General features: G+C 45.5%; 1 protein-coding gene across 1 annotated transcript; it reads left to right on the forward strand.

The window, feature by feature from the left end:
• The first annotated feature begins 3400 nt into the window (after positions 1-3400).
• GPR83 (G protein-coupled receptor 83) lies at positions 3401-8763 on the forward strand. The gene is made up of 4 exons (XM_010127355.2): positions 3401-4172; positions 4906-5031; positions 6071-6204; positions 7002-8763. The coding sequence occupies exons 1-4, from the start codon at positions 3786-3788 to the stop codon at positions 7624-7626; spliced, it is 1272 nt and encodes a 423-aa protein (XP_010125657.1). The 5' UTR covers positions 3401-3785; the 3' UTR covers positions 7627-8763.
• Positions 8764-13725: the final 4962 nt, after the last annotated feature.

The following is a 13725-nucleotide window of genomic DNA, read 5'->3' on the forward strand; positions in this document are numbered from 1 at the left end:
TCGTGAATGTCAGTTGTATGGACCACGCTGAATCTGAGGGATTTACATTTTTAAAACACTTTTCTGCTTCGTGTTGCTATCCTCATGGAGTGGGTCTGGCTCGGCTGGAGTTAACTTTCCCCATCACAGCCCACGCAGTGCTGTGCTCTGCATCTGTAGTTGGCAGGGTGTTGATGCCACACCCGTGTCCTGGCTACTGCGGACCAGTGCTCTGCAGCATCAAGGCTGTCTCTCCAACGCCCTCGCAAGAGGCTGGGAGAGGGCACAGCTGGGACAGCTGACCCCAGCTGACCACAGGGATGTTCTATTCCGTATGATGTTGTGCTCAGCAATAAAAGCTGAGGGAAAGGAAGAGCGGGGGATGAAGTTTGTTATTAAGGTGTTTGTCTTCCAACCCAACCATTATGCGTACTGAGGCTCTTCTTCCTAGGAAGTGGCTGGAAATTGCCTGCTGATGGGACATAGAGAATAAATCTTTTTATGCTTTGCTTTTAGATACAATCTTTGTTTTTGTCCATTAAACTGCTTTTCTCTTGACCCACAATTTTTTAATACTTTCTCCCGCTGTCCTGCTGATGGCAGGGAGGGAGCAGCTTGGTGGGCACCTAGCAACCCTCCAGAGTCAACCCACCATGACAAATTAAACCTGTTTTGTTAGAAAGGCTTCAAACTCACCTGGTTTATGTTTCTTTAAGGTCTTAAGGGAACGCTGCCTTCTAATGTTTCAGGCACATCCTAGGCAGAGATTTTGCAACGTATATAGGATTAAGAGGAATTGTATCAAAGATTCTTTCTACCTTTTTCACAATTTTTTTTTAAGTCAGCTGTCAAATCCACAGCAGCTTTGTTTGTAGCATTGAACTGCAGCAGTTCTCAAATTGTCTTGTGTGGAAGATAAACATGACACCCTTCACGTCAGGAGGGAAAATGTAACCTGGTGTGTGTAGAAAGACTGCTACGAACAGATACTTCTCATAATTGTTAATGTGATTTGTTATATGGCGGGGGGGGGGGGGGGTTAAAATGCTCATAAAATCAACATTATTTTTCAGAGATCACACTGGATAGTTTTTGAAAAGTTGCTTCTCACTCATGGATCTTCCAATCCACCTGCCCCAGGAAAGCTCAAAAATTCAGCAAAGCCCTGGTAGTGAAAAAAGGATTGTTCCTAGGGAAATGGGGGGTGGGGGAAGGGATGTACACTTCTCTGTGTATTTGAAAAGACAAAAAGGCATTATTCCTTTTTTTTTTTTGAATGCTTCTAAATTGCATTTTTTAGTATGTCTGGATGATTCTTTTATATTCCGCTTAAAACCATTTTTTCCACCAGGCCTCTTTTCTAATGTATTATAGTTTTGTTGAGAGTGCTATTGCACAGATGGTTTTGATTACTTTTATTTATTACCTGAATTGATGAGCTGTATAGCTTTATTTTAAACATTTTATAAATACTTTTCACTTTATAAATTACATCATTTCACAGATACCTTACAAAAACCAGGTACCCTGGTTTACAAGCTGGCTTATTGTACTTACAGTATTTTTCCAAAGACCTTTTTTTTCCCTCAGAGAGACAGAGACCCTGACATTCCTGTGCAGCTGCTTCCTGTGCTGTCAGTGGGTGCCGAGGATGGTGCAGCAAGGATGGAGTCAGCAGGTACCAAGCTGAGGAATCTCCTACAGCCTGTTCTCTAGTAACAACCACACGTGGGTGAACTGCTTAGAGAGTTCATACTGGGGTGTGTTTAATTACAAACTAAACCAGAAGGGCACACGGGTGATGTGGGCAGCTTCCACTAGACTTTTTCCCAGCACCCTTTGCAGGTATTTTGGGTGGGCCTGCCCAGTGGGCAGTGGGAACACTCCCTTTGGATCATGAGATGCTGAGCCCAGGTCAGCGCAGGGTGGGCTCGGACTGTGTGGGATGAGATGCCCATCCTGGCCAAGGAGGTGAGGAGAAGGGCTCCTGGTCTTCAAAGGCAATGACGGCTCTGGCTGCACGCTCAAGGGTATACCCTGCTGGAAATGCAGAATTAGATCAAGAGGAGAAAATAGACAAAACTAATCCTTTTTGCTGGAATATGGATGATAGTACAGGGGAGCAGGATCCGATAGGTGTGGAAGAATAAGAGCTGGAGTTTGAGTGTCAGCAGACAGATTACTCTTATGCAGCACTGAAAGGGAGCAGCCCAGCAAGAAGGGGGCCTGTGCCACTGACCCCTCTGTTCTCATCCCAGATCCACACCAGGACACTGCCCTGTTCTGCTTTCTGCCATTTCCCTGGGCCTTTATGTTGAGATCTTCATGTTTTCCTGGCAGCTTCAGATTGGGGACCTCCTCCCTGACCAAGTGCTTCTGAGCTGGACACAGATTTCTTTCTTCTCTCTGAATGGTCACAGGTGACTGCCACCTTAGCAACTCCAGCAGGTTCACTAGAAAGCTTCCTCTGAGACAGGCAAGCTACCAAAAGAGGTCAAATCGTACAATATCCTGGAGGAAACAGATGCTGGCAACAGTTTGCAGAGGAGTGCTGTGGGCTGGCCATGCTGCCTATCCTGCTGTGTTCAATTCCTGAGCAGCGGTGAGGACAAAGCAGCCTGAGCGGTTCACTGGGGGAGTCAGAGGCATCTTCTGGAAGTGTTATTTTCACCAGTGACTGACTGGCTTGTAATAGAAGCTTTTCAGATAATGGTCTTTTAATTGGTGGTTAAATAAAGCCTTTTCTGTACAAAACCTGCTCTGGCCGGGGTTAGTTGATAACACCCAAGCAGATCTGTTCCCAGCAGAGGGGCAGCACCTTACACATGCACTCATGGAGGGGCACATCTTTCTGTGCTGTGCAGAATTTGTGGCTCCTGGTCTCCTGATGCTGATTTTAGACTTCCTGCTGCAGAAGGAACACATACGCTGCTGTCTCACCAGTGCTTGAGTCCAGCATACGGCTGCCTGTTGCTTTGGATATGGGACTCACTGGGCTGGGACTTCCCTTCCCCTCCTCTGTCCCATATAATCACCTCTTTGTAGCTACCTCTGTATTTCTACAAACCCTAGAAAGCACAGTTTCACATCAAACTTTTTATTCCCTTGGCCAAGAGGAAATCTCTGCCAAGGGAAAGCTTAAATATTTCTCTGTCTCTCTGAGGGGGAAAAAAAGGTCTTTGGAAAAATACTGTAAGTACAATAAGCCAGCTTGTAATTCACAGTTCATCTGTTAGCTCCCTCTTCTATGCTAGTTAGTAAGTGTCATGCTGTGAGGTAGGCTGAAACTTGCCTGCCAGACCTTGAAAACGGAGTTTAAATTTGAACTGCATTCTGTAAGAGAGCAGAGCTGCCACACATGCTGCTGCTTTATGAACAGCACAGAATTTGAATGAGCTGGTCTGCTGGTATAGCAAAAGGATGCTGACGACTGGAGAGATCGATTTGTCTTTCTCACAGATGTGCTTATCTTGGAGTAGCGCCCGGGGGAGAGTGACTGCGTGGAAAAGCAGCACGTCAGAGCAGAAATAATGTCATGCAGCCCAATGGCTGCAGAAGATCCTGGCTCGGAGCTCATCTCTGGGTATAAAGCTGGCTGAAGGAGCAAAAGTAGCAGCAAGCCGAGCGGGAGAGAAGCACCGGGTGGGAGGGAAGCACTGTGCTGGAGACAGAAGCATCCACCCACTCCTGCTGCTTGCACGCCGTGTTTGCAGTTCCTGAGCGTGCCCGGGCTGGACAAGGGGAGGACGGCTTCCTGGCACACCAGGAGAATTTCCAGATTGGAGGAGCAGAGTAGCGTTTCAGAGATGTTGTTCTGTTTTGTCTGGCTGTTCCTCCCCGACTTGGTTAGTGCCTTTGGGATCCCAGAAAAGTTGCCTCTCAATGGGAGTCTGAAGGAGGCTTTTGTAATCCCAAACATCTCGGATTTCTTTTCCTGGGATAATGAAAGCCTGGCCGACTGGCAGAGCTTTGTGGGCAGGAGCCGGTATGGAGCGGAGTCGCAGAGCATCACGGTGAAAGTCCTGCTCATTGTGGCATACTCCTTCATCATCGTCTTCTCCCTCTTCGGCAATGTCCTGGTCTGTCACGTTGTCATCAAGACCAAGCGCATGCACTCCGCCACCAGCTTGTTCATTGTCAACCTGGCTGTAGCCGATATCATGATCACGCTCCTCAACACGCCTTTTACACTGGTAAGACTGGGGCAGAGATGCCGTAAAGGCTTTGCAGTTACTTCGGTGGCCTTTTCTTCTTTATGCTGCTATAGGCAGTGCATGAATACCCTGCAGATACCTGTTCAGTCCAAATTACAGCAATTGGAGTTATCTTTGAAAACTCTACGTCTTTTTCTTCTCCTATTCCTGTTATCTAGGTGAAGATCTGAAATTATCCATTTGCAAAAGTGGCTCTGACAGCACTTGAACAGTAATAACCTCACAGCAATTACTTAGCTCTTCATAATATCTGGTCTTTTTTCCCCCTTCTCTGAAGTATTTCCAAGGTAATGCTATGAACCTCTTTAAAAAAAGATTAATGCTCACCATCATTTTACAAGTTGCAGTTTGCCCGGAAGTAAGGGAAGGAGTACAGATCAGCCGTATGCTGTAAGGAGAGCTTAAAAGGGAAAAATGAATACATTGACTCAATAGTTAGACTACAGAGGGACATGCTGTGAATAAAACAGAACAAACATCTTTCTTTGGTACTGCTCTGCCGTGTGGTCCTGGTGGATATTCCTGGGCCCCTGAGCAGCACCAGCCTGCCTCTTCAGGGCTCAGCAGTCAGAAAATGACACAATTATGCAAAGAACCTGCTATTTTTAAAATATCTTTTACATAGTACAAGGAATTAGGTGCCAGAGGTGTCTCAGGTAGCATGTGGAGGTGTGTGGAGGTGTGCACAAAACTAATGGTATTCTGATTTTAGGCTCGTTTTGTGAACAGTACCTGGATATTCGGGAAGGGGATGTGCCATGTCAGTAGGTTTGCGCAGTACTGCTCCCTCCACGTCTCTGCCTTGACCCTCACAGCCATTGCCGTGGACAGGCACCAGGTGAGAGCCGAAAAGCTTGGGAGGGCACAATTAAAGGAGAAAGGATGATCCTATGTCCTTTCCTTCTTAGCTCCCAGATTAATGTAAAATGCATGAGGAGCTGACAGGGTCGGGGAGCAGCTCCTGCTGTCAGATGGGAAGAACAGTTTCAAGCCCGCAGCAAGGCAGGAGATGTCCATTGCCTTGTGATTGCTTTCAACTAGGGAATGGGAGCTTTTCTGCAGTGGGTAATCCAGTAGCTCCCAAACAAGGAGAAAGTTTCTCCTCAAAAATTCTCTTGGAATTCATGTGGGCAACCCTCTGCTGGGGTGGTTTGTCTGGATGGTGGAGGAACAGAGACTGGAATGCAGGGACATCCTCGTTAGCTTCCACAGCTCCATCTCCCTTTGCTCTGAGATGTCTTACCTCTTGTTACCCCGAATACTGGAGAGCTGACTGTACCATACTGGTATTTCTCTCAAGCAGAGCTGTGGCTTGCTGTTGATAACGGGCTCAAAATGGGGGACAGTCAGGCATTATCAGTTTGGAGTCACCCAACAACCACACAAAACAAACCAGTACAGTTGGCATTTTCTGCTAGAAAGCTTCTAAGTTTCCAGAAAATGCACTGGCTGTCAGGAGCATCCCCAGGGAGGCCTGGTTAAATCACAAACCCGTGGCTCTTTGGGTCACTGATACTGAAGAGTCTGAGGCTATTTTCTCCTTTGGTGTTGTTTTTTTTTTTTTCCTTTTTTACTATTAAGTAAATTGAACCTAGGCGTTCATAGGCAAAACCCACTGGTACCCAGTTCTCCCCACCTAGACGCAGATACTGAAATGAGAGGGGTAGGGCTGGGATCTGACTTAGCCTGTTTCCATGGAGGAAAAATTCAGGCTTTCATGTACAGCTTACAGTCAATGGGAGTTGAGTGACAGTACTGCGTGTATGCTGAATTTCTATCTTAAGTAATAGATTTAAGGCTGGAAGATTATATGAAAAAAAAAGCTATAGTTATTTCCTGAAGTGGCATAAGCCTGAACATTGGTTTGTTTTGCACAGGTTATAATGCATCCTCTGAAACCTCGCATATCTACTGCAAAAGGTGTTATCTACATTTCTGTAATCTGGATCATGGCAACTTGTTTTTCCCTGCCACATGCTATCTACCAAAAACTCTTTACTTTTGAATACAGGTAAGGACGTGCTTTGCTTTCCTCCACAATCTCCCTGGAGGCCAGACTCTGAGTGCTCATACTTTGGCATCTTCTACTGAAAGCCCTGAGCTTTTGTTGAGGTCAGCCACATATGGACCTAGCCTATAATATTCACCAGATTCCTTTTGCAATGGCTGATATCCTGTCCTTGTTTCTGTTTTTAATTATTTTATCTTTATTCTGTTACACTCACATGAAACAGGCTCAGAAGTTAGTGGATCTGGCCTGGACCCTCTAGCTCTATACATTGGCATTTTACACAGTGCACCAATCTGACCTGTTTGGGCAGACCAGAAGTGGGGAAAAACCTAAAACCCAACAGGTTTTAATCTACTCTTTAGCCCTAGGAAAGTGAAAAAAATCTGCCTCAGCTGCTTGTTCCATAAAATGCTGTAATGAGCCTTGATATTTGGGAAGTGCCTTAATGATGGAAAGGTCCTTAATATATGCAGAGACTGTGTTTCTGTTTGCCAAAGGACAGAGAATAAAAATCTGCTTCTGTGCAGCTGGAAAAGTTGTAATTGACAAAATTAATAAAATTATCATAAGGTCATGAATGCCCACGAGAAATTATCGCCACATTGCTCGCAGGCTGCTCCATGGCTCAAATCCTTGAATATCAGAGCTGTGCTTAACTGTGGCACATGTACATAAATGAAGGGTCCAGGCTCTGTGGCAGGAGCCCTCTCCCTCCTACCCCCTTGTTTCTGATGTACTTCTCCCACAGTGCCCAGCCGTACTCGGTCTCATCCCCTGTCCGGTATCTCCACTTGCAGTGAGGAAGTTACCCGATGCCTGTGTCTGCCAGATTTCCCCGAGCCCGCTGACCTCTTTTGGAAGTACCTCGACTTAACCACCTTCATTTTGCTCTACGTCCTGCCCCTTCTGATCATCTCTGCTGCCTACATGACAGTGGCCAAGAAACTCTGGCTGCGCAATGTCATCGGGGATGTCACCACTGAGCAGTACTTTGCCCTTCGCAAAAAGAATAAGAAGACTATAAAGATGCTGATGCTTGTTGTCATCCTCTTCGCAGTTTGCTGGTTTCCCTTAAATTGCTACGTCGTCCTCCTCTCCAGCCAGACCATCCACACCAACAATGCCCTGTACTTCGCCTTTCACTGGTTTGCAATGAGCAGCACCTGCTACAACCCCTTCATCTACTGCTGGCTCAATGACAGCTTCCGATCAGAACTGAAGACTTTGCTCAGCGTGTGCAGAAAACCTCCCAGACCTGCAGAACAGAGGCTTCCCTCCATGGTCCCATCCTACCGACTGGCTTGGCCAGAAAACAGTGACTTCAAGAGATTGCAGGTCTCCCATGTCCTTCCGTCAGCCTCCAACATCCAGTCAGGAAAGACAGACATCTCTGCGGTTGAGCCGATAGTAGCTGTGAGCTAAACGGTGGCCCTGGGAAATCTATAAGGACCATACAAAGATTTGGCTAGAGCTAACATGGTGGGAAGGTGGGAGCTCTGGCCCACTTAGGGACTGTGCAACTGCACGTGATAAAACCAAGAAGGACGTTCTGCAGGAGGTAGCATGGAAGAGCTGGATGTTTGATGCAGGCTGATGATAATGCCGTGGAGCCTCTGAAGGGGAGAAAGCAAACTCTTCCCAGGAAGGAACTCTCTTTGTCAAGCTGACTTTGGATTGGCTTGCAGGATGGGATTGTCTGCATGTATGTAGCTGTTAACTGCATGACTAAGTCTTTGTACCACTGGGGCTGTGCATGTGTTTTGCTGGTATTTAAACACTAAAGCAACAATCTGATCACATCAGGCCTCCCTCCCCCTTTTCTTAGTAGCAACATGGAAATGGTTGAGAAGTAGACCTTTAGGTTGCTGGTTTATCACAGAATCATAGAATAGTTTGTGTTGGAAGGGACCTTTAAATGTCGCCTAGTGCAACCCTCCTGCAAGGAGCAGGGACATCTCCAACCAGATCAGGTTGCTCAGAGCCCCATCCAACCTGGCCTTGAATGTTTCCAGGGATGATCTAGTGCAACTGAGTAGAAAGGCATCCCTTCTGAACTGGGGCCTGAGAGGTCAAAGTCTGTTCAGGATGAATGAGCAGATATATTTTTTTCTGGAAATACCCCCAGAGAGGCAGAGGGTAAAGTGGACATTGATAAATAGAGCTGTCTCTTACATCACAGGAACTTTTTCTAAGGTAGAGTTGAAGAAAATCGGATGCGTAAGTAGATGGCAAACACCAACCTATTAGCTCAGTGTCTGCCACCAGTGCTATAACACACAGAATTTTTCTATCCTAAAATAAAAGCATGAATGTTCAGAAAGCTTTTCTTCAAATAGAGAACCCCAAAAAGCTACTTTGGAGAATGTTGGACGTACCATCCACAGTTGGAGAACAAGTAATTAAAGATTACTCTGAGTTTGGACTAGGACCTTTTGATCAGAGCATCTAAGCATTATTGTCAAGAGGCAGCTAAAGGATTCCACAGTTTGACATTTTCGTTTGCCTTTGCATGTTGCCCTCTTACCCTGTGAAGCTCCTGGGTACTTCTCAGATCAGACATTTGGGACATTTCATCCCAACTAAGATGTTACCTCTCTGGAATCAGTTCATAAATGAACTGCTTTAAGAGAACAGATTATATCTCTGACAGCAAGTAATAAAAATGGAACATTTCTCTGCAAGATGTCCTCTGGTGATTGCACAATTTTAGTGCATTTAAAGATGAGTGAGATGTGTCCTCCTTGGGTTAGCTAAGAAGATTCATGTGACTGCAGCTGTCTGGAGTAGTTTGCAGAACTTAATGTTCTTAGCAGAAGAAAATCGGATTTTGAATAATGAGAAAAGAATGGGCATTCCAAAAACTGTACCTTGTATTACACAGGAAAGCAATAACTCTCCCTGTGCTGTGGAAATTAGCTTGAATGTCACACCAGGGTGCTCCATTCCACATTCATCTTGTGGCAGCCAGCAGTGAAGTGAGAAAAATCTTCTTTTTATATATGACTATAAATGAGAAAAAAAAAAAAGCTAAATTGCTGTTCCCAATGTCCTGTAATAAACTTACAGTTATGAAATAATTTTAAGGCTTGCACAGGTCTTTCATACTTGAGTATTTCAAGAGACTGAAACACCTGCCACTCCTTGCAGCTAGGCTGTCCTTTTGCAAGGTGTTACCAGTCCCTCGCTCTGAATGCAGTGCTATTTTACCACCCTTTATCAAGGCCTCGTGAATCAGAGTGCTTTGTATCACCGATGTGCAGCATCAAACCTTTCCTCCTGCCCGCTTTGACCCCGTAAGCCAAGTCCCATTTCCTCCCTTAACATTTGCAACACGTCAGCCCTGAATTGGTCAGGCAGTTGGACAAGATGATTGTTGTAGGTCTCTTCCAACTGAAATTTCCTCTCCTCCTCCTCCAGATCCCAAATGTGCAGAGCCTGTGAGCCACGCTCCCTCAACCAGTGACAGGAGATCCCAGCTCTTTACCAGCAAATAAACCTTTGGGAATGCTGAGTACTATGCTCTTAAAAGAGGAAAGTGATGACGGGGTATTTCTAGAATCACGGTGACCTTGAACATACTTTGAACTGCTGTAAATCAGACCCATTCCCTGATTTCAGTTGCACAAGACCTGACCTATATGTTCAGTATAACGTTTAAATTAACATGCCAAAGCATGTGAGAGAAGCAGGGACCTCAGCCCATTTCTGCTCCACAAGAGAGAGAGGTCTGGCAGTGTTGGAAAACCCACTTCATGAGAGTTTTGGAAGTTAGCTCATCCCTTCCAAAGTCCATTCAGTGGATGTTGTCCTTTCATTTTCCCCTTTGCCTCTTCCTTCCTCATAATTACACAGCTCCAGTTTGATTTTGAAGTCCCTCATAACCCTTTGTAGTCATCCGTATAACTTTTAAACTATTTAAACATTTCTCCCAGATACTAAAATATTTCCTCAGAAGAGGATGAATGAGTGCATGCACGTATGGGCAAGGGATAAAGCAACAAATTCGAGGCTACATTTGGCTCCCCCTGAAAATGGTCTGCACTTACGTGCCTTTCCTAGCAGCAAGTGTTCACTCACTGGTAGCAGAGGGAGAGGAGCGGTGAGGAGGAAGCTGAGAGGGGAGGGAGCATGTGATGGCAGCAGGAGGAAGAAGAGACTCAGACAGGAGACAAGGGAAGGGGATGGCATGAGGAAAGGAGAGCCAGGGAGCCAACTTCTTCCCACCTTAATTTTGTCACAGGTTTTGTAAACGTTGAACAAAACCATTTTGAAGGCTACACATTTGTTATTTTGTATTCATTAACAAAAATCTTTCTTTGCTTGGATTTCTGGAATGGCTTTACTCAGCGTCAGCTCGCAGTGAACAGAAAAGCTTCTCTGTCTGCAGCAAAAGGAGGAGAGTTAGAGCAGATCAAGAGACCCTTCCTGAAAGCATCCTTCACTCTGGGAAGCAAATGATCAAGGCTATAGTTAGGTTTATCTATAGAGTCACCTGGCTTCAGAAATGGAAAATATTGTCTACGTGTGGGCTTGGTTTTTTTAAGAGTCTGCCCTTAGGGAAACTGAATATTTCAAATCTTCATATAGTATCCTACATTTTGCAGGATTCTTTCTCTGTTCAGTCACAAATGACTTGAGAGATGAAATCTGCCTGGAAATCTACTTCTGAAAGATAGATTTTGCCGCTAGCTTGACCTTCCACTCTGAACCTTCAAAGCATCTCCAGTCCTGTGCATGGCCAAATGCCTCTTGGGGCTTCTGCCAGACCAACACTACCGTGGCTCTCTCTTGTCAGCATCACCGGCTGGCTGGGGAGAGCTCGGTGAGCGTGGGGCTGGGCCAATCTCCTCAGAAAAATAAAGCAAGGCATTTTCAAAGTACGATTCTGCTGTTGTCAGTCTTATCAAAGAGGAGAGGGAAAAATTGTCTTTCACATTCTGGATTCATCTTTTTACGCTCTCATACTTTTTTTTTTTCTGTCACATCTTTTAATTTTTTTTCTTTTTTTTTTTCAGTGAATCTGTAGCTTAAAAGTCTCAAGCACAAATACTTCAATTGTGAATACTCTATTTGTTGTCTCATGACAAGTCAGTTGATTTAGATGTCCAGAGTTTCTTTCTTGCCCATAAGTAACTGCTTTTGGAGTGTTTTCAGAGTTTTGTCTGAATAATGCTTTTGAGTTGTGATACTTATCATCATCAAATACAGCCAGTTGTTTACACTGTGCATTCCCCAGAGACTAAAGGGCCTAAAACTTTAAGGGCAAAAAGTCTCCCAGTTTCCCTGCTGGAGAAGGACATGCTGCCGTGACAGCTCTTGCACGAACTGTCATCCCATCATTCTGGGGACTCCTGGGAAGTCACTATGACTGGTGTACGGACCTTGGTCCCACTGGCCTTGCTGGATGTACTGGGAGCTCCATCTGAAGGAGCTTTTGGTGTGAGAGAGGTTGCAGGTTAATGGTCGATTGGAGCTGATGGACAAACCGGCAGCAGAGGTGAGCCACAGGTAAGCGCTGCCTACCCAGTGCTTTAATACAGCTTTGCCAAGTCAGAACCATTTGCCTTGAGCCATATTTTACATTAGAGGTCTCTTTTTTTTTCTTTTCAATGAATGTAATGCAGTTGTTTTCAAGCACGTATAGAATCAGCAAATCACAGAATAGTTTAGGTTGGAAGGGACCTTTAAAGGTCATCTAATCCAGCCCCCTCTGCAAGGACCAGGGACATCCTCCACTAGACCAGATTGTTATAATGGATCCTGCAGCTAGATCCTTGTATTTAGCTTCATCCGAGACCAAGGGCTTACGGTCTGAACTCAGTAAGATATTCTTGCTGAAGCTGAAGGTAACATCTTAAGATTCACCATCTTTGGGTGCAGGTATCATCCTTCGAACAGCTAGCTATGTAGAACCTTGCTGTAACTCCAGTAGACAAAATCCTCAACTGCCCAGTCAAATGCTCCAGGTGGGTCTGAGCAGGGATCCTGCAGTTACAGCTCTGGATCCTACACCCCTGCATTGGCTGGAAAACCTTTCTCCTCCAAGCTCTGCCCAATCCTGGATCTGGGTGCAGAGCGGATGTAAGAAGTGCTGAAGCTATTTGCAATTACAGAGAACAGGAGGGACAGGCCTGGTGAAAACAAAAGAAGAGGCAATTTGGACAGTGAGCCTTAACAGCCTGTCCAGGGATGAACCCATGGCCAGCAGAGGTACAAGTTTTAGACAGAACAGGGCAGAAGTCTGCAAGAGAAGGGCATGGTTAAAGCACTAGAAATGGTGCCCTTGAAAGCTGTACCCGTACACTGTGCTGCAATGTACTAAATGTGGCACAGGGCAATTTCTGATGAGCATTTCCTAATTAGCTATTTTTCATTTTCTTCATATCTGATTTGGGATTCTGGAGAAACATTTTACATTTGCCGGTGTTACTGAAATCAGTGAGGGTTGTACTCTGAGCACACGAAGTGCAGTATGATGCAAACTATTCCAAAAACATCACATCCTGGGCAATTTAAATTGGGCATGCAGACTTCATGAATATTTTTTCATTCTATCCTACCTCTGTTGCAGACTAGAGGGCTCTTTTAAAATGTGAATACAGCCATTGGTGTGTAAACTGCATTCAGATGCCACCTTGGTGAGTGTGAAGGGATGGTCTGAGTGATGATAAAATTAGATATGTCGAGAGGGTGGAGATTATCTTCTTTCATTTTCCCTTTTGTGGGTGTTTGCCTGCTGCAGCTGGACTTCTTGCTACCTTTTGAACTTCAGTCTTGTGCAGTGCTTTGAAATAGATAGTTTAGTAGCCAGCCTTAGAAAAACAGATCTGCAAGAACAGGCCTGTGGAGGACTGTGGTGCAAGACGGGACGGGATGCTCAGGAGCATGGTAAGGATCATGCTGCTGGGATGCTTTTCGTTCCCCTCTGGGAATATAATGAATCAGAGATAAACGTGAAGTTTTATGGAAAAGGGAGATCATTTTGGTTTTTCTGACTTTCTAAGCAAGTTAACTCTCCCTGCTCCCACCCTCATCCCCTTGGTCCTCGGAAGCACCAAGACCTGTGCGTGTGTCCAGGTGGCCTGGCCAGGCTGACTCCTCTGTGACACAGAGCTCAGGGGATGCTGGCTGCCAACTCCTCATTATGTCTCTTGGGTTCCTGTTTGTTGACAACAATCAACTAGATTTTGGATGGGTGTTTTACACTCTTTAAGAGTCAACAATTATTATTGTTATCTTTTCCCTCAAAATCTTGCCTGCTTTGGCTTGTTGTTTTTTTCCCTCCTTTTCGGTGTCTTTATACAGACTGTCTAAGATACAGACTGTCCTCGTATTGGGGTGAGGGAAGAGCAATGGTACAGGTGATGTGCCATGACCTTGCACCCACCGGCCAGGCGTGGGATCCTCCACGGGCTACAGGTGGATCTCTGCTCCCTCGTGGGCTTCCATGGGCTGCAGGGGAATCTTTGCCAGGAGCAGAATTACTCCTCCCCCTCCTTCTTCACTGACCTTGGTGTCTGC

This window comes from Chlamydotis macqueenii, chromosome 1 (genome assembly GCF_036417535.1).
Source record: "Chlamydotis macqueenii isolate bChlMac1 chromosome 1, bChlMac1.mat, whole genome shotgun sequence".
Taxonomy (NCBI): Eukaryota; Metazoa; Chordata; class Aves; order Otidiformes; family Otididae; genus Chlamydotis; species Chlamydotis macqueenii.